The sequence below is a fragment of the Lissotriton vulgaris genome, chromosome 10 (genome assembly GCF_964263255.1).
Source record: "Lissotriton vulgaris chromosome 10, aLisVul1.2, whole genome shotgun sequence".
Taxonomy (NCBI): Eukaryota; Metazoa; Chordata; class Amphibia; order Caudata; family Salamandridae; genus Lissotriton; species Lissotriton vulgaris.
Genome location: NC_141698.1, coordinates 450,445,163 through 450,466,890, shown reverse-complemented (window position 1 = coordinate 450,466,890; position 21,728 = coordinate 450,445,163). Strand labels below are relative to the sequence as shown.

Here is a 21,728-nt window from a genome sequence, read left to right as displayed (position 1 = left end):
CTCACAAGGATAGAATGTGCTGTGGAAGAACCCACTGGTGGTAACCTGATTAGAGACCACTGCAATTTCATGGGCCCCGAAGGCTCACCAGAGGGTGCCAGAGGCACACTTAAGGTTTGCAGCATGGCATTTCGAAGGGCTCATACTGCTACGGCGGCTTAGGGGAGCATTGCAACCAACAAAGGAATCTGTTCCTTGGCCAGTGACCTAGAGGGAGTGAGACTTTCATCCAGACACTCTCAGGCTTTCTTTTTGGTGTCAGAGGTGTGGGATTAAGTCTCACTTTGCTTTTTTAATTTGTGAACTTCGACTAACCCGAAGGCTCTGAGAAGGAAGTGGAGCGGTCAAGGGAAAGGCCCTCTGATGGGGACTATGCACGTGACTTGGAGAGGGACCTGCTTAGAGACTGAGGTGACTCACAATTTTGCCTCCCGGTGTTGAACCAAGTGCATTAAAGAGCACTTATTGCATGACTTTCCTTCAAAAGCACATGATCAACATCTGTATCCTTCGGTCTCAGGACTGCTTGAATCCTGTAGTTTGTGGTGTAGACATCGTACCCAAGCACATGGTGAAGAGTTTTATGAATCATCTGAAGACTGACACGTTGGGAGTGAAAGTCCAGATCCACGCCGATAAAAGCATCAAAAGTAAAACCGACATCAGTACATAGGGCTAGCACTTAAAATGTGGCTATGCTCCTTCACACCTGGAAAGGTCTAGAGTCAGCACTAAACCGCCCACCTTTCGGTGCGCGGGAACACTGCTACAAAATTCTCAAGATTCATTCTGGCCCTTGGGGGATATTCTAAGTTGAGAAATCTGCAGTTAGAAGTATCCATCAGGAATTAGTCGCTTATGAACTTTGATCATACCCTAAGATTATTACTGCATCACACTATGGTCCTATGCAAAAAGGGTATGCCCTGGGTCTACTGAAAAAGCTGTTTATAATGCATATTAAAAAATTAGCATGAGATAAACCATATATGAAGGTATATAGAGGGTAAGTCTGTCAAGATTTAAGGCCCTTCCCCCACACTCAGCAAAGGTAATAAATTGCATATACACGAAGCATCTGCATATATAGCCATGGAAGTGAAAATAAATGCAGCTCTAAAGAACATGTTATTTTGAGCAACTGTACAAACAAATGTACATCTACACATGTATTACTACAGTGCAAAGGTAACATACAGGTATATTACCACAGTACAGCAAAAGTGATACAAGAAAAAGTTTTAATGCCTCACAGATTGCAAATAACAATTACATGTACAACCTTCCTAATGACTGGTATATCTCTTCAGTGTGATTGTATGTTGCTGCACAAATTGAACCTTTTGCACCCTGGCTTTAGTTAAATACATTTTATTAAAACAAATAGACATGAAAAAGATTACATGGTTTTTCCGCCTCTCAAGTTATGGCCCCACCCAACAACTCAATGATAACAAATCACTGTAGCAGGTTGTGGGTTTATAGGGGAATAGGGTGGGAAGTAATTTAATTATATTAAATAAAATATACATTTTTAGAAATTATTAATTATTTTTAATTTAATTTTGCATTTTAGTTATGTAGCGGGTTGTGGGTTTATAGGGGAATAGGGTGGGAAGTAATTTAATTGTAATTAATTGTTTTAATGTATTTATTGGTATTTATTTTGAATACATTGTTAAGAATTTTTAATTGGTAATTAATTTTTATTAATTAATTGATAAATATGTGAATTTTATTAATTTGTTTTCTGTAGCGGGTTGTGGGTTTATAGGGCAATAGGGTGGGAAGTAATTTAATCATAATTATTAAATATTTTAATTTATATATTGGTATTTATTTTGAATAAATTGTTAATTTCTAATTGGTAATTAATTAATTTTTAATTGGTAATTACATTTTATTTGTTAATAATTGTAAATTGGTAATTTGTATCAATAGTTAATTTTAATAATTAATATATTTTTAATTGAATATTATATTATATTAAATTGGTATTTATTTTTAATTATTTTTGTATTGGTATTTAATTTATTTTTATTAATATATTAAATATTTACTTTCCCAACTGTTAAGTTCACTAGAGTGGGAATAGTAATTTTTACCCGTCGCTATCCAACAATTTCCCTACTGTTGCACTCACTGGAGTGGGAATAGTAATTTTTATCTCTACGCTATTCAAAGCTTTCCCTACTGTTGCACTCTCTGGAGTGGGAATAGTAATTTTTACCCCTACGCTATCCAACGCTTTCCCTGCTGTTGCACTCACTGGAGTGGGAATAGTAATTGTTTTTCCCCTACGCTATCCAACGCTTTCCCTACTGTTGCACTCACTGGAGTGGGAATAGTAATTTTTACCCTTACGCTATCCAACACTTTCCCTACTGTTGCACTCACTGGAGTGGGAATAGTACATTTTACCCTCCAGCTATCCTATGGTAAAAATATTGTATGTTTTTTATTAATATCATGTGAATATATATATATATATATATATATATATATATATATATATATATATATATATATATATATATAACATCTGAAGAGTGATAGAACAAAACACCACATACAGGGGAAACTCTTGACGTGGTAAAAAAACAGACAGGAAGCAAAGGAGAACCAAAGGTAAGTTGAATAAGAACCCTCACTCACCACCTAGTGGTGACATGCTTCATCACTGTGTTCCCACTGGAAAGACCTAGCGTCTTTCCAGTGTGCTACGACGCCTGTTTTGCAGCGCAGCTGGTTGTTGTGAGTGTTGAGGGTGCAAACAGAAAAACCAAATTGTGCTAAGTGAGTGCAAATAATTAAAAAGTGCGTAGTTGTGACAGTCAACTATTTTATTCAAAGTCCAACCAGCACTGGTTAAAAACAATTTAAAGTGGAAACATAGGGTGGGTCTCAATAATTAAAGACACCTAGTCCACTGAGTGAAAAAAAATGATCGACATGTTTCTGCTGGGTGAGCCCAAGTCGCTCAGCTTTCGTCAGGACCAAAGGACAGGGATCCTCCGGTGGTATGCACGCACTAAGGTGCACCCAGCCGTGAGGAATAATGTGTGAAAAAGTTAAAATATGAGGAAAATTGTTCCAAAATATTTACGGCTTAAAGCGGATTGTGACTCAGGCAGCAAGTTGCTGGGGTCTGAACCTGTAAGAAAAAATGTTATGTATTGTCAGCACAACATCATTACAGTGTTTCATTAATAATAAATAAATCATGGTAATCCTTCACCACAAATGACCACCCGGGTGATGAAGTCAGAATTAACGGGCAGTGTCATTAATTGTGCATACTAGGGAGTCCTAGCAAGTTGTGTTGTCATTTAATTATTAGAAACATAATGAGGAGTCTGAACAGTTGGTCACAGGTATAAAGATCCTATGAGTTAAATCTATTTTAATCCTCATCTACAAAAATCCTTCCCCATACTTTTATTCGAATTCAAAAAGAGGGTTTATAGGAATTAATGGCTACTTGGCCAAAGGTGCAATTAATTTTAAAGAAACACAGCATGTCCAGATGCACTCCTACTTGAGGAGACGAAATGTTGGCTGAGGGATTTGTGCCAAGCGGTGTGATCACATAGGAAGACTGGGAATCAGACTAACTCACTATAAGAGGACGACAGTCTCTCCTCATTGGCAAACGCGGTGGAGGGAAAGCTTCACGTCGCGTATCTGAGGAGAGACATCCATAATGGTTTACATGATTTTAGCATTAGTTGACATCGTGTGGCCGGATGTCTAATATGTGAGTGCGCTGCGCTAGTTGTTTCAGATAACAGTGAGACATCCATAACCATTTACACGGTTTTAACGGTAATGAACAGCACGTAGCCGGATGTTAAATATGCCTGTGCACCACGCTAGTCTTTAGAACAAAGAGTGAGACGCATTTACATTCACGCTGACATCCATAACTGTTTTATCGATTTTAGCGGTAATGAACAGGACATAGCCGGATGTTAAATATGTCCGTGTACCGCGCTAGTCTTTGGAAAATAGTAAAAAGCACTTACATTCACGCTGACGACTTCCCGCCTGGGACCTAATTAGTCAACACCGCGGCTCGGAAGAACGCCCTGTCTGCGCGGTGTGGGGTTACATCGTCTATGTCGCGATCACGTGGTAATCACGTGACCTCGTGTTGGGTCCGACAGTCTGTCGGTTAAAGGGGCCCTGTCAATATTACAGGGAGCTCAAGGGGCTTCAATGGTATTTGAGTCAATAAAGTAAAGTGAACAGAGAATGGGATTCGGCCAATTAATTGCAAAATACACGCGAGCTGATAGAATGAGCTCGGCAATGTTGTGGTCATGTCAAAGAAGTTGTTCCTATCCAGACGTGCTATATAAAAAAACATCCACTTTAGGTGAAATGGTCTGTTATGCATTTCGGGCCAAAATAGTCTCTGAGTAGAACCCTAGCTAGTCAATAAACCCCTTTGTCAGTAGTAAATGTAGTCAAAATCCGGGGTGTACTGCCTCATCTAAAATGCACGCAGTAGAGACCATGGTTGAGAGTGTGTCAAGCGGAGGAAAACAAAAGCAGGCTATTCTACTAATGTAGAAAGACAAGTCATGGATATGAAGTGAATAGGAAATCTCACTAAGCATTGGTTAACATGTGTTCACACTCAATGTTAGATCACGGCTCCTAGTCCTAATATGAGTTGTACTTGATCCCTATATAGATGTTTCGTATCATAGAGGTAAAAGGACAGGATTTGTTTACGGAGCAGTATTGATATGCAGATTATTAACACATTTAGCGCCTCAATACAGAACCCCACGGGATATCGTCGTTTAATCCATGTTTGTGACTGGATAAACGGTGGATCTGTGAGCACCGCAGTAGTATTCGGTGCAAACGTAATGCAACGAAACTTACGAACCATTTTATTGCCAGTAATCATACACCGAATGATATGCGGGGACTGTGGTGGAGCAAATTCAAGGTGATGAAAGACTTCTTTTTGAAAAGGAACAACGGTGGATTCACTGTTTATCCAGTCACAAACATGGATTAAACGACGATATCCCGGGAGAGGGAGCAGGCAGGCTGTCTGCTTAAAGGAATGCCCGGCTGTGATAATATTCCACCCGTTCGTTCCTGCAATTTCAAAGGAGCAAGCGAAGCAACAAATGCATTATCATGTGTGAAGATGGGTCACTGTACCACAATCTGACTGCTTGGTTTGTTTGTTCCACATTGCAGGACTTGGTGTACTGTGCCCGAGGTCTCGTGGTTGGGATTACAGCGACATTGATCATCGGTGGAACTTTCCCTGTCTGCTTTCTACATCTATGAGTCCCAGCCAATGAGAACACTCGGTGTATTCAAACAGCAGCCCCGCGAAATGAATCACCATAACACATTCAGCACTTACCTGGCACTGATGAGGCACACGCCGAAACGCGTCTGCCAGACGCTGTAATAGTAGACATCGCGACGTTGGCAAAAGTGCACCGGTGGTAATAAAATTCAGTTTGGCAACCCGAGCATGTGTCAGACGTGTTTCACCTGAAAGCAGGATTGGAGGAATATATATATATATATATATATATATATATATATATATATATATATATATATATATATATATATATATATATATATATATATATATATATATATATATATATACACATATATATATATATACACATATATATATATACACATATATATATATATACACATATATATATATATACACATATATATATATATATATACACATATACATATATATGTATATATATATGTATATATATATATATATGTGTGTGTGTATATATATATATATATATATATATATATATATATATATATATATATATATGTTTTAAAAAATAAAATTGATTTTTTTAGCTTTAATTATTTTATAATTTTAAGGTTAAGTATTTAAGTATTTTTTAGTTAATTAATATTTCATTTATTTTAAATTATTTTTAATACATTTACAAAAATTCGATATTTTGACTAACTATTATTTCTAAACAATATTTTTGCTTCAATATTTTTGTACTTACATGTTTGTATATAGGAATTCGATACTTTTGTAGTCGATATTTTTGTATGTCTATATTTTTGTACTCTATTATTTCAGTGATCCATACTATATACACAAAGCAAAATCTAGAAACTCCTGGAAGTTGTCTTTCTTTAGGTGGTGGGCTGATCCTTTTTATTGACTGCATATACTACACCAATGACACACTAAATCTGTCCATCTCACATGTAAGGGCCGGATTACGACTGGCGGTCTGTGAGCAGGCCGGCACGCCAGCGCTCCTCTCCCAGCCCGCCAACGTTCACTGCATCCCGCCAGATTACGAGTTGTTTTGAAGTCTGGCAGGCAGCCGGCATGGCAGTGCCTTTCAAAAGGCACTGCAATGGGAGTGCCACAGCCCCTACCTGCACGGAATGGACTGTGCAGTTCATCCCATGCAGGTATTGGGGGATGAAGTATACAGGGGAGCACACATGTGCCTCCCTGCATACTTCCCCATGCACAGGGGAAATAGCACCCTGCTTCTTTCCCCATCGCAACACTCCCTATCGCAACACTTTTCATGGTGGGCGCACCACCATGAAATGGCTGGCGGCGGGGAAAGTTGTAATATTGCTTCCAATGACTGTTGTGCAACCTCCAGGGATCACGGATCCCTGGCGGCTGAAGCAGTCCCATGGCAGTCCAACCGCCCAACTCGCCAATGTACCAACTTCGGCGGTCAGACCGCAGGCGCACCAGTCCCACACCGTCACCACACCTCCATCACAAGCACAGCGATCCTTAAGACTCAATCAGACCCTAAGTCTTTAAGCACAGGATTATCCACGTTATCCACAAAGAGCAAACAAAAACAAAAAAAGACTAAATACATGTTTCTTTTCCAGGGACAATGTTACAGTATATAATTGCTAAAATATCATCCAAGCCAACCTGATATAAGTAAAAGCAGCTCATGACATGCTTGCAACCTCCACCTACGGACAGGGAACTATTCCTAGTTCCTACATTTTGTTTTGCATAAAGTATGCAACACTGTAGATAGCATTTGGGTTTGACCTATACTGGGTTGCCCTTTGTGTTTCTGAACAACCCTATGCTTTACAGATGAGCTCCAATGAGAGCTAAAGGTATACATGAGCTGGTTTGAACAACACATTTATTTCAAGATCAAATCTGAAGATGTTAAGATAAAACAAGCTATAATCAAACTCCAGCACTCGCTGCTTTAAGTTTAGCGCTCACTGTACTAAGTTCTCACATTTTAGTAAATAACACTGATGTTATGGTAGAACCAAATTGACAACTCTACTAAGATCTACAAAAAACTTACCTGTCACAGATGAATTAGATAAAATGGAAAAGGAGTAGGCAGGTGGTGATGTGTTACCAGATGGTCTGGGAAGCAGCGTTCTCTAAAGGGTCAAGAAAAATAACATTTAGAACAGCATGTAAAGCAATGCCAAACTCAAGGCACTTTTCACATGTAGGTCAGTAATAAGCACTCCTATGCCAGAAGCAGCTTTGTGTAATCTCAATCTAGAGTTAAAACAAGTAGACTGATTCATTAATAATTAATATTCCTCTTACCCTCTTTGTCCAGAACTATAGACTGTACAGTAAAGAAACTCCGCTAATAGTTTCCAATAACAGAAGGTAAATGGACAGGAATAAAAACAATTTAACTAGCTTATATTAGGAGCTGTTTGACAACATTTTACCTTTGTTATAATCTTTTTCTGATATGCCAAATATTAGTAAACACATTATTTAGCAAACAGCATGAGAAAATAATTGCTGTATGGCTTCCAGTTACAGAATAGTTTGACATTTCTGCCTAAAAGCAAAATTTCAACAGGGTTTGACAGAGTGTCCGGAATGAAAGCAGGATTTATTATACATACTTCACAGGGAAAAAATTATGGGACAAATCCAAGCAGTTAGTAAAACTTACAAAAAGGTTGTGAAAACCAACAAAGGTGAATTGGAAATACAAAATTGGGATCCTATTCTTAAAAGTAAAGGGAAGGAATGGTCAATCTTTCTGACGTAGTGGGCAAAAGAACGTTGGATTTAACCCAGACCTTTTGACTGGGGGAGAATGTTTGCATTGTCAGTATTCCGTCCATCATTTGCTTGCTGTAAAACTTTTCGCCCTAAGTGGGATGGGTATGCCCAGACGTGGGTCCCTTGCTCACTGTGCCACTGGATTCAAGCTAGCCTGGTTGAAGAAGGGTGACATACCCTGAAACCTGTCCTAGGATGCTGGTTTCCGGTCCAGGGAGGACCTTGCCTGGCAGTTCGGTATGGACTGTTCCCATGGGGCACAGGGTCAAGACTGATTTGCATATGGCTGGGTCCAAATTGGGGTGGCGTAGTGGGCAAAAGAACGATGGATTTAACCCAGATCTTTTGACTGGGGGAGAATGTTTGCATTGTCAGCAGTCCGTCCATCATTTGTTTGCTGTAACAATCTTTCTGACCCACCGGCAAAACTAGTTGTAGACAAGCAAAATTAGGGCCAGAGATTGATAATCACAAATAATATAGTATGGTATTTTCGCATTACTATATAGATATCCCTGGAATGCGACAAATCCTTCAGATCTACAAGTAGGCTGCCAGAAGAATTGCATTCTAGCTTTTTTTCTTTTACTGTAGGTGCAGCAACCACAGTGTAATGTCCCAGAAAAACTCCATAGATTGACAGGATTCCCAATTGACTTCTTTCGTTTTAACATAGCCACTTGAAGCGCTTAAGCTTGTTTTATGGCCTAGTTTGTGACTGATAACCTGGCTTGGCAGTGTGGGCTAGACTGTTCCCACTGGAGCAGGGTCAAGACTGAGCAGTGTGGGTAGACTGATCTCACTGGAGCAGGGTCAAGACTGATTTACATATAGCTAGACCCGGTGGAATGGAGTTCAAAATAATGATAGGGTGGAATGCGGCCAAAGTAATTATCAGTGGCTGAGATTCCTTCAAGCATTCCATCAAGCCATGTTTTCATACTTTAGTTTACGAATGAGTACACAGTAGGCTGCAATTCAAAACAAGCACTTGCAAAGCCAACAGAGCTGGCTTGTGTTATGCTTGTGATACACACATTAGCCACAGTATGACACCTTTATTCCAAGCATGTGAAAATGTGAAGTAGAAAACAACTAGTCATCTCACCACCTCAATAGCAGCATGTAACCAGTTACGACATACTGTGACGCTATATGATCTCATTAGCGCTCAAAATATATAGCTAAAGTTGTCTGCAGTCAGAGAAAAAGATGGAGTTTATATGAGAACAGTTATGGGGCACTGCTGCATCTTCACCTTTTCTCTGCTCTACAGTGAAGAGTTTTGTTCCTTCCTTATCCTATGCTACCAAATTCGCTTATTTTTTCCTGCTGCTTATTTAAGTCAATAGGGTTGCAACAATGTTATTTCAAATGTCTTCAACTTTGGTCTGGTGATTACCTTTCCAGTGTGATTCCAGGGGTGAAATATCAACAATAATTATGGATTGGACCATCATCCCACCACCTTTAAAGGGGTTCCCAGAAATTCAATACTAATATCTTTATATTTTACCTTAAAACATCAAAATATTGGCAACCATTTGTCTTTCATCCTATGAGCTATATATTTGTGCTATCACTTGAGAAATTGCACTACCACTCGGTGTCTTACAGCATGTTTCTTTCTTAAACTTTTTCTTAAGAAGACATATTATTGTGGTATGCTTCCTACAAGGTCTCCTTCGATGATATTTATTTTTCCTCATGCATATATTTGCCTCTTTCTGAATTGCTCACAGTACAATCGTTTTGACCTTCAAATGTTCAGGTAATGATTAAAAGAACTTGAAGAAACCACCGTTTTTTAAATATATGTATATCACCCTTCTTCTCCAGTACAATGAATTAACTTTTTACTACAACTTAAAATAATTTAGGGCCAAACAAGTTACCGTTTGCTAGAATAATCCTGATCAGATAGCCTCCAAGTTGCTAATGTGAGTGGCACTGTGCAATACCCAAGCGTAACAGTCTTGCATCAACCACTATAACACTTTAAACCATTTTTTTAAACATGTCTGTGACGCACAAATTAAAAATGTTATATCCAGAAAATTTTCCACCAGTTATCTGTCCTAAACCATTTTTTTAAACATGTCTGTGACGCACAAATTAAAAATGTTATATCCAGAAAATTTTCCACCAGTTATCTGTCCACTAATGTTGCAATTTAAGTAATGCTGATAAGAACACATTTTCTGTGAAAAAATGACATAAATCTTAACTAATATTCATGTGTATTCAGTATACGAGAGAGTTAGCAGCTGATCCTTGAGCCATGTATTCCATATTAGACAAAATATTTGAAAGATCATTATCAAATGGTCAAATATTGTTTTGAGAGACTAGCACTCTGCAGAAAAGTTCAATATGTCAACCTGAAAGAAAGGAAAATGCTACTTACCAGTATGCATCTGTTCTTGGCATGTAGAGCTGTAGAGCTGCATACTTTGGCATAGATCGCCATCTGGTGTTGGGCTCAGGTGTTTGTACTATGATATTGTAGAAGTCTTTTTAGTCACAAGATAGGTGACTCCTCCTTTGGTTAGTAGTGTGCATGGCATCGTCTCCATCTCCCGATAGTTTTCGCCATAAAGGGTCATGGAGTTAGTTAGAAATAGAAAAGATGTCCATGTGTAATGTATCTAAGTAAGATAGTAGTGCAACACATATAGGTGTCCGGGGAGGCGGGTGGGAGTATGCGGATCTACAGCTCTACATGCCAAGAACAGATGAATACTGGTAAGTAGCATTTTGCGTTCGAGGCATACGAGCTGTAGATAGCATACTTTTGCATAGACTATACTGCAGTTACCCCGTTAGCGGTCCCTACTTGTATGTGTTGCAGTAGTTTGAAAAAGTGTTCTTAGTACAGCCTGGCCCACACTAGCTTGTTGTTCTGCCTGCACATTTACACAGTAGTGTTTTGTGAAAATGTATGGTGTAGACCATGTTGCGGCTTTGCAAATGTCATCAATGGGGATGTTTCCTAAGAATGCCATGGATGCCCCTTGCTTGCGTGTGAAATGCGCTCTAGGGGGAAAGGATAATGTACGCTTTGTTTTTTGGTAGCATATTTGGATGCATTTAACGATCCATTTGGCAATTCCAGTTTGATATAGGATTTCCCTTATGTGGTGGTGAGAATGCTACAAAAAGTGGTTTAGTTTTCCTGAAAGTTTTTGTTCTTCCAATGTAGTTAAGAATATCTCTTGATGTCAAGCATATGAAGAGCTCGTTCTGCTACTGAGTCTCGTTGAAGAAAAAAGACTGGGAGCTCAACAAACTGGTTAAGGTGAAAAGCCAAAACTATTTTAGGTATGAATTTAGGGTTTGTCCTAAGAACTACTTTGTTGTGATGCATTTCCTAAAATGGTTCTTGTATTAGTAATTCCTGGAGTTCACTCACTCTTCTGAGAGAGGTGATGGCCACAAGGAAAGCTACTTTCCATGTCAGGAACTGTTTCTCAAATTTATGTAAAAGGTTCAAATGGGAGACCCATGAGCCTAGTAAGGACAATGTTTAGATTCCATACTGGAGAGGGTGGAATTCTGGGAGGAATTATCCTTTTAAGGCCTTCCCTGAATGCGTTGATGGGCGGTACCCTGAACAATGACAAGTGTCTGTTTTGTAAGTAAGCTGCTATAGCAGCAAGATGTAATCGTATGGATGTGTATGCCAGATTACATCTTTGTAGATGCAGGAGATACATGCATGGAGTTGAAGCATATAGTGGATTGATTGTGTTATTGCAGTAAACAACAAATCTTTTCCATTTAGCTGCATAGAATGCTCTAGTGGTAGGACATCTAGCTTCTTTAATGACGTTCATGCAGTCTGGTGGGAGATTGAGGTAACCAAACTAAGATTTCAGGAGCCAGATCGCTAGGTTCAGTTGAGCTGGTTCTGGATGTCTTATCTCTCCATGGTTGTGATTGAGAAGATTTGGGGAAAGGTGCAACTTTTGGTGTGGAACTACTGAGAGTTCCAGCAGTGTTGTGAACCATGGTTGTCGGGCCCATGTTGGAGCAACCAGGATCATTGTGAGAGACTGTTGTTTGAGCTTGCGTACCAGTAACGGAATGAGCGGGAGAGGCGTAAAAGCGTACGCAAATCTGCCTGACCAGTTCATCTGAATCGCATTGCCTTTGGACAATGGGTGTGGCTACCTGGAGGCGAAGTTTGGACATTTTATGTTTAAATGTGTGGCAAACAGATCTATGTTTGGGTGGCCCCACATTTGAGAAAACGGATGAAGAAGTTGTGGATGAAGTTCCTATTTGTGAATCTGCTGTTGCTGACGACTGAGCAGATCCGCAATTTGATTGTGTATCCCAGGTAGATGCTCTGATAAGAGGTATATCTTTTGAGCAATGGTCCTTCTCCAAATGCTTTGTGCTAGGCGTGAAAGCGGCAGAGTGTGTGTCCCCCCCCCGTTTTTGTTCATAGTATTTTGCTGTCATGTTGTTCGTCCAGACGAGGACAGTTTTGTGTAGGGGATGTTTCTGAAATGACTTTAGGGTGACCAATATGGCCAGTAACTACAGGTGATGGATGTGGAGGAGTTTCTGTTGAGGGGTCCCCATACCCTGAATGGTGTGGTTTAAGAGATAAGCTCCCCAGCCGGTGAGCGATACGTCCGCTGTTAGCACTATTTGTGGAACCGGGTTAAAGAACGGGCGCCCTTTGGAAAGATTTTGTGTGCTCCACCATTGCAGAGAGCGATATGTGCAGCTGTCCACCAACACTAGATCTGTAAGTTGACCTTGAGCTTGGTTCCACTGTTGTGCTAGACATTCTTGTAATGGACGCATCTGGAGTCTTGCGTAAGGGACAATTAAGATGCAAGAAGCCATCATCCCTATTAGCTGCAGGAACACTCAAGCTGGTAGTGAGTGTTGAAGTTGAAATGTTGTTATGAGGGCTTTCATACTGTCTATTCTGGCTGGATTGGGGTATGCAAGGGCTTTGGAAGTATCTATTTTTGCACCTAGATACTGTTGGGTGTGGGACGTTGGAGATGTGACTTGATGAGATTTATTGTGGATCCCAAGTTGTGCAGCAGCTGGATTGTGTTGTGTGTTTGTTGTACACAATCTCTGCGTGACTTGACTTTTATGAGCCAGTCGTCTAGGTAAGGAAACACATGAATGTGTTGTCTTCTTAAGTGGGCTGCAACCACCACGAGAAATTTTGTGAAGACTCTGGGTGCTGTCGTGATCCCGAATGGAAGGACTTTGAATTGGTAATGTTGTCCGTCCACTACGAACCATAGATATTTTCTGTGAGCAGGGTGAATAGGAATGTGGAAGTAGGCGTCCTTGAGATCTAGAGTGGCAAGGAAGTCGACCTTGTTGGAGCAGCGAGAGGACCTGTTGTAGTGTGACCATGTGGAAGTGGCCAGATTGTATGTACAGGTTTAACGGTCTGAGGTCTAATATTGGCCTGAGAGTGCCGTCCTTTTTTGGAATGAGGAAATAAAGGGAGTGTGAGGAATTGCGGGTTAATCGGGAAGGACATACCGGGACATCACTCTGGGGAGAGTTGCCACATCGGGCTGCACCGCAAATTCAGGACTCCCAGAAACTACCACAACCATGCTCCTCTTGTTTGCAGCAAACCGCCGACGTCGACCATGACCCGGAAGCAACCAACAAGGACACCGGTAACACTTCACAGGTACCAATGAAATGAGGTGTACCGCAAGAGGAGGGGTCAGAGACTGATTGTGCGCTGGAGACAGGAAGTAGGTTGAGATAAGATGAACCCTGGGCGTGGAACTCCGAAGACGCAGGACCTGAGTGAAGACGCGGGACCCGAGAAAGAAGACGCTGGACCCGAAGCTGAAACCGGAGAACCGGACGAGAGCTGGTGTGAAGATTGGTGGTGTCCGGAGGGAGCGGCCGCAACGCTGGAGTTGCGGCGGGGCCGGTGAGTAGTAACGGCTCGGAGGAAGGTGGGGCGTGGGAACCGGGTGGTGGAACCGGGGAGGGGTGTAGGTAAAGCAGGTGGTGGAACCAGGGCGAGGTGCAGTAAGAGAGGTCCGCATATACGGGGGACAGCCCAGCAGCATTCTGACGCTACCTTTGCCTCGGGGTAAAAGCATATGGTTGTTTTTGTGTCTGAATAACTTCAAAGCACTATTACCCAACTCCTTAGGCACTGAATTAAAATCCCCTTCACTATCCCGCCAGCAGGATACCTTAGGCACTGAATAAAACTCCCCTTCACTATCCCGCCAGCAGGAAACCTAGAGTTCTACCTACACAGAAAGGTGTGGTGACGGTTTTCAAACTTATTAAAAGAATCCCTTGTCTCACGGCTTCCTCTTCTTATTCCCCTCCTATGAGCCTTCGGGGAGACCACCCTTCCACCAAGCAAGAGGAACAAGAACAACCCTCTGTGGGATCTCTCTCAAGCTCAGAGTCTTCCAAGAACTCTGCGGACGAGGAACCAGAAGAAAACCCTCATATAACTTCTGTCACTTCTACTATTGAAAATAAAAATCCACCTTTACACCACTTAATAAGGCCTCCTCGCCGGTTTATCAAACCCGCCCTCCCACAGGGAGTAAACCCCGTACGTTGCTGATGTAGGGGAACTGGTTCTATTTGATGCTTTTGCAAGAGAGGGAGAACCTCCTGCTTGAGAAGCGTGAGATGTACTCTGGACATTGGATGTTGTCTAGGAGGTATGTGGGCGGGGGGGACGGGGGGGAGGACGGGGGGGGGGGGGAGAAGAAGTGAGTTCCAGGCAGTGGTAGGAACTGTGATAGTCTTCCTCCGACCAGAGTGGAATGGTCTGGGGGTGGGGGAGTGGAGGGAAGTCACTGTGTTGTGGTGGGGGAGTTGCAGGTGTTAGAAACACATCCACTCCCACTGTTGTTATTGCCTCCAAGTCCCTCTGAAATATATTTGTTTGGGGAAGTTTGAGCGGGGCTTTTATAAGTGGAAGAGGTGTTTTCTGTGCCAATGGTTTTGAAGGCGTCGCTATAAGAGGAGCGACGAAAGGAACCTCTACTAGTTGTTGCCGGTAGAGACCCATAGATTTAGCAGTTTCTGTGTCTTTTTTCATCTTTTCAAAAGATGAGTCCACAGTAGGTCCAAACAAGTGTTTCTGATCCAAAGGTTGATTGAGGATGGTAGACAGCACCTCTAGCTTAATGAATGAAAACAAATGAAATAGGATCTATAAAGTGCATGGCTGCCCGTAAGCGTCCCAGCGCTGGTGAGCGTGCTAAATGAAGAAAATAAAAAAGGATTTAAGGAAATAACCAAGCTTTCAGCAATTTTACGGAAAGGCAGATGGTTGGCCTGTGACCGAATGGCAGGTGGTAACGAGTTCCACAGTTTGGAGGCGTTATAAGAAAAAAGACGTCCCCCCGATCGGGCTCTCTTGATCCTGGGCATAGAAGCCAGGTGAAGATGGTGGACTGAAGGGCTCTGTTAGTTTTGTAGGGCACAATGAGATCCTTCAGAATAGGAGGGGCATTGCCGTAGAAGATTTTACGAGTGGTACATAGAGATTTAAAATACACTCTTTCCTGTATAGGCAGCCAGTGAAGTGAGCTGAGAGCGGGTTTTGCTGAACAACGGTTCCCGGTGCCCGTAAGTAGCCTGGCAGCTGTATTTTGGACAACTTGTAATTTGGCAGTTACTTTCTGGGGACCCCAAGATACAGGGCATTGCCATAATCCAGCCTGGACAATATAAGGCCCTGGATCAAGAGCTTCCTAGATTGAGGGGGAAGTAAAGGAAGGATTTTCCGGGAGGTGTGCAGGAGGCCAGAACAGGCCCCTGCCGTTTTCCTGGCTTGAGTATTGAACGTAAGTTCTTGGTCCAACCATATACCTAGACTTTTAATAACAGGTTTGGGGGTCAGGGCGGACCCATACAAGGTGGCCACATGGTCTCAGGGCGAAAATGTGACTGGTTACCCATGACCAGGATCTCAGTTTTAGCGCTATTTAACTTTAGATGGGAACCATTCATCCATTTAGTTATGTCTTCAAGGCAGGAGTAAAGGTCCGAAGGGGGGGCGATCCAGCTGGCTCAGTGATACGATAAGCTGGGTATCGTCAGCATATGTCAGGTGTTTGACTCCATGTGGAGTAACTATTTCCTCAAGGGGAGACATATATACATTAAAAAGCGTAGGGCTCAAAGATGAGCCCTGAGGAACGCCACAATGTACCGGAGTGATATTGGAGATGCAATTCCCCTCAGCCACCTGAAACGAGCGGCTGTGGAGGAAAGATTTTAACCAGGAAAGGGCAAGCCCCGTGACTCCCAAACCCCTGAGGTGGTGAATCGGGGTAGAATGATTCACGGTGTCGAAAGCTGCACTCAGATCCAGGAGGATCACTGCCACTGATCCCCCTGAATCTAAGATCTTTCTGGTCTCCTCTATTACCACAATCATTGCAGTTTCCATGCCCTGACCAGGGCGTAATCCTGTTTGTGAAGGCTGGAGTAAGTCCCTTGCTTCAAGAAAGGCGGATAGCTGACGGTTGACGTATTTTTGTGCTACTTTGCTAATACCTGGAAGTAGAGAGATGGGCCGATAGTTGCTCAATTCCGAGGGATCAAGATTGGATTTTTTGGGAAGAGCTTTTACTATGGCCCTCTTCCAGTTTGGCGGGACCATGCCCTGTGAAAGAGAGGTGTTGATCAATCTAGCCATTGGGGTAAGGATGGTAGATGGAAATAACTTTAAGATGTTATTTGGAGCTAGGTCCCGCAGGGATCCGCTTTTGATGGATTGAAAGATGGGAAGGAGTGTATATTCAGTAATAGGGAGAAAAAAGTCTAGATTAAAAGCTGATTGCTCAGGGACTACCGAAGGCATATCTTCCAGATCAACAGGTTTATATGGGGGAAGAAGCCTCAGAATGTTTTGGATTTTAAGGTTGAAAAACTCTGCCAGCTCATTGCAGCGATGATTAGAGGGGTCCAAGGGAGGAGAAGGGTCCGGGGCTTTAAGAAGTTTCTTCACGATACGATAGGTTTCCCTAGATGAATTTGATGAGGATCTAATTTTTTCCTCAAAAAAGGCCGCCTGAGAAGATTTTACGGCCTTTTTATAATTTAGGATCATGTGTTTATAATCTAATTTTTCTTGGGGGTCGAATTCTCTCCTCCATGCCCTTTCCGACTTTTTGCAGAGTTTTTTTTAGGAGGCGAAGTTTGTTGGTAAACCAGGGGGAAGTGGTCTATCCCCTTGGTTTAAAGGCCAATTTTTGGGGGAGAGCTATATCCAATGAGCTTTCGATCCATGCAGAAAACGGAGCCTCTGCTAATACAGGGCCGCAATCGTAAGTGGGGAGAGAAAGTTCAAGGATTCGCTTCCAATCTTCCGAGACCATTTTTGACCAAGGACGGGCCGGCATACTGGGGTCTGCCTAGGGCGGGGGTGGCAGGAATCCACCAGCTAAATGCGATCAGAAAGTGAGCCGACCAGGGCACAGGAAATGGTACTAGGATCTTAAGCTCAGGGAGGTTGGAGAATATAGGGTCTAGGAGGTGCCCTGCTATAGGAGTAGGTTGGTAGTTCTCCAAGTGGAGTTGATAGGCCGCAAGGTCTAGTTTCAAATCCGTTGCTGAATTGTCTCCGGGGCTGTCAAAGTGGAAGTTTAAATCTCCTAGGATCATGAAATTCGGTAAAGTACTGGACAGGGCTAGCGAGGTTTCTAAAAGGGAATTGCAAAACTGCCCTGCAGAGCCAGGAGGGCGGTAAATAAGGACCTCAGAGAGCGAGTTACAAGGGGAAAGTTGAATGGAGAAATGAGCGTTTTCGCAATCTAATATGGGGCTGCCGTGAAGGCGGCAGATGAGGTGATCATTGTAAATTATTGCTATTCCCCCTCCCTTTCCCTTCGGCCGATCGATATGTTGAATAAGGAAGCCCCGGGGCAAGGTCTGGACGATGTCTGAGGCAGAGTCTGGAGAAAGCCACGTTTCTGTAAGAAACAGAACCTCCATCTGATGGTTTTCCAGTAGTAAGGCTACATCATGCGAATGTTTGGGCAGGGACCTGCAATTCAGCAGGGCCATGTTAATATCACGATCGGAGGTGTGGCAAAGCTTATGAGTAGATAACGCACACGGACAATGGAGGCAATGACTGTGGGAATACCCAATTGAAATAGAATGCGCACAAGACGGCAGGGGGGGCTGTCTTAATTGAAGCAGAACATCCCTTGGGTAAAATGGAGTTATCCGGGGATTGGGAAGTATGGTACTAGGGCATGGGCAGGCGCAGACGGGCTTACCTCTGGTGCACTTCAGGCGCGCCAGCTGCGCGCCCGCTGAGCGCGTCCACTGCGCGATCGAAACATGGCGGTTTTTAAACAACTCCGCCTGCCGCCTAGCTCCAGCATCGAGCGTGCCAGGGGGAGTGTCAGGCCGTGTGTGTCCGCCCTCCACTCAAACAGCGTCAGCTGCGGTGGAATGGGGCCGGAGCACACGAGCCTGAGGACAAGTGCCTAGTGCAGGTAACTGTGCAAATAAGCAACGTAAATTTTCAAAAGACGATCAGCAAGACAAGACACATTAAATTTTAAAAGAAACACACAAACAATCGCGTTAAGCAGAACTCACTCTAGGCTGCGCGCTCTCTGTTTGCCGGTTTTAAACAACTCGGCCTGCCGCCTAGCTCCAGCGTCGGGCGTGCCAGGGCGAGTGTCAGGCCGTGTGTGTCCGCCCTCCACTCAAACAGCTTCAGATGCGGTGGAACGGGCCCGGAGCACACAAGCCTGGGGACAAGTGCCTAGTGCAGGTAACTGTGCAAATAAGCAACGTGAAATTTTAAAAGACGATCAGCAAGACAAGACACATTAAATTTTAAAAGAAACACACAAACAATCGCGATAAGCAGCTCTCACTCTAGGATGCGCGCTCTCTGTATGCCGGTTTAAACAACTCCGCCTGCCGCCTAGCTAAAACCAGATATGTGTAACCACGCATGTCTGCATAGTAATATACTTGAATTAATTGTGCGGGATGCTGCATCTACTGCATCCAGGGCACATTTAATAGAGGTATTTGTGATTAACTTTCCCTCTTGTATGAGATCATTCGCTTTTGTCTTATATTGGTCTGGAAGATGTGGCATGAGCTTTTCCAGCTCATCATAGTGAGCCCTGTCAGACCGCACTAGTAAAGCTTGTGAGTTAGCAATACGCCAAAAATGTGTCGCCTTTGACGCAACCCTTTTAACGGATGCGTCTAATAGTTAAGACACTTTGTCTGGCAGCGGGGCATCACCTGTGGTTTGGGAATTTGCCCGTTTACGGGCATTTGCCACTACCGATGAACCTAGAAGGAGTTGATCCTTAACGTAAGCTGGATCGTTTTGAGCTGGTTTGTATTTCTTCTCAATTCTAGAATTGAACACTCTAGCCCCGACAAGATCATTAAAAACTTCAGGGGCATGTTTAATCATCCCTTTCAGCATAGGGAGAATATTTGTTGATTTTTGAGGCTTAGAGAAGGCCTCTAATAAAAAATCTTTGTCCAAAGGGTTTCAGTGGAGTTGAACTCCATGGTATTGTGCAGCTCTACTTATTAGTTACGCAAACCCTATGTTGTCATCTGGAGGGGATGGCCTAGAGGGATTTACATCTGGCTCATGTACATCAGGGACATTATAATCATCCCAAGAGTCAAGTGGTGGGATACTGTGGGTGTCATCGTCATGGTCATGTGGTGGGTCAATGGCCTTATCCCCACTCCCTATATCCTCATCATCCTCTTGCGTAGGCGAAAGAGGAGGCACTGGAGAGAGTGCTGGATAAAGTGTTATGAATGGAAGCTGTGGAGGTGGAGAGAAAGGCCTCGTAGGTGAGGAGGCTGAGACTTTTTTCTTTAAAAGGTATCTCAGGCGTCTCTGAGGTGTCCAATTTTCTCTTTTTAGGTGGTATAGAGGTGACCTGACCGGTAATGGGGTTGATGTGGAGTGTTTTCTGCTTAGGATCCTGTGGATCTGGATGAAACAGTTCATTTGATCCACTGTTTTTTTTCGGCGCCGAGGACTTCGGCTCCGATTGGTGCTTTGATTTGGCTTCTTTAGCTTTAGGAGGGGATTTTGTCTGCTGCTTTGGTGGAGTTTTTTACTCTGAAGATTTTGAATGTTTTTTCAGGTTAGAAGCCGTGGGTTGACTGTTTCGGTGCCAAAGTACCTTGGTTTTTTGTTTGGTGCTGAAGAGCCTGGTGTCGACAGAACCTTGGGTTTGTGTTTCGGTGCCGTAGATGATTGTTCAACACTGTGGTGTGGCTGGCCTTGTGGACTTCGGAGCCGGACCCGGAGGCGGGGCTTCTGAAGTATCAGCAGTGTCGACCCAGACCCGAAGGTAAAGGTGTTATCAGTTTCTTGTTTTATTTGGGGGGGCAGGGTCGTCTATGTCAGTACTCACGGTCTGTTGACCTGGAGTAATGGTGTGGTCTTCGAAGTCAGATTCATAGGCTTCGGAGACGCTGACTCGTTCATCTCCTGTCTCTGATTGTGGATCGTCGAGCCTGACTCGAAGATGTTGTACGGCGCCGAAACGGTTGATATGGACATTTTGTGATCAAGCCTGGCGATCACGTATAGTTTTCTTGGACCTGAAAGAATCACAGGCCTGGCAGTGTCGACTCTCGTGTTCTGGAGAGAGACAAAGGTTGCAGACCTCGTGGAGATCTGTGTGTGGGAATTTAGCCCCACACTTGCATATTTTGAATGGAGTCCTTTCCATATGCTGGGTGATGGTGTCAATCGGCTCCACGGCCCGCGTCGACAACCGGACTCGAAGATTTTGTTGTTTTTTTGGATACCCGTCGCAAGAGATCGCGATAGAAACAATACTGTCGAACGGTGAGAGCTTTGCGCATCAAAGGGGAATCGAAATGACACCAACCCGGAGCGCAGCAAATTCCATCCGAACCCGATGGCGGAAAATCTAGAGATAGAGCCGATGCCCATGCGCACTACTAACCAAAGAAGGAGTCACCTATCTTGTGACTACAAAGACTTCTACAATAACAAAGTGCAACCATCGGAGCCCAACACCAGATGAAGATCTATGCAAAAGTATGCGATCTACAGCTCATATGTCTCGAACACTACATTTTCAACACCATCAACATGTTATGCAACAGACACTGGCAAACAAACAAGCCAAAGCCAAACCTAAAACCATATGGCAAAACTGAAATACTCCTTCTTAACCAACAGATGCAAAGTAAAGGATCCGGATAAGTTGAATAGAAATTCAGGATAGTACACACTCCTGTGTTGCATTATGTTTTAATGCACTAATATTGGCCAAATCAAATGTTATCATTCATCATATTCAGGTCAAAACTAGGTGTTTTATCCAAGAGCACTGGAGAAAGGCAACCATACAATACAATATCTTTAAGCACAGACATATTAACTGACATTTCATCCAACTATGTTCTAATCTGCAATAGTACTCTTCAGATATTGTTGGCCTTAAGAATTGCAAAAAGTCTGAAGCAAAAAACATTTAATGAATCCAGGTCGAGCAAACAACGTCTTCCCAGGGAGGTAGTGTGGGCCGAAAACTCAGAACTCAATTTACCAAAATCCACAATAATGTACTGTCAATCCCTGTGCACATTTTTAGTTAAAAAG

The 21,728-nt window shown here is 42.9% G+C and overlaps 1 protein-coding gene across 2 annotated transcripts in view; it reads right to left on the bottom strand.

The window, feature by feature from the left end:
- CRAMP1 (cramped chromatin regulator 1) overlaps nucleotides 1-21,728 on the bottom strand; it is a 1,243,281-nt gene that overhangs the window by 492,549 nt on the left and 729,004 nt on the right. For both annotated transcript variants that reach the window (XM_086941303.1, XM_086941302.1), the window contains exon 14: nucleotides 7,356-7,437. In XM_086941303.1, coding sequence (XP_086797429.1) covers nucleotides 7,356-7,437 — 82 coding nt within the window. The remainder of the gene's footprint in view (nucleotides 1-7,355; nucleotides 7,438-21,728) is intronic.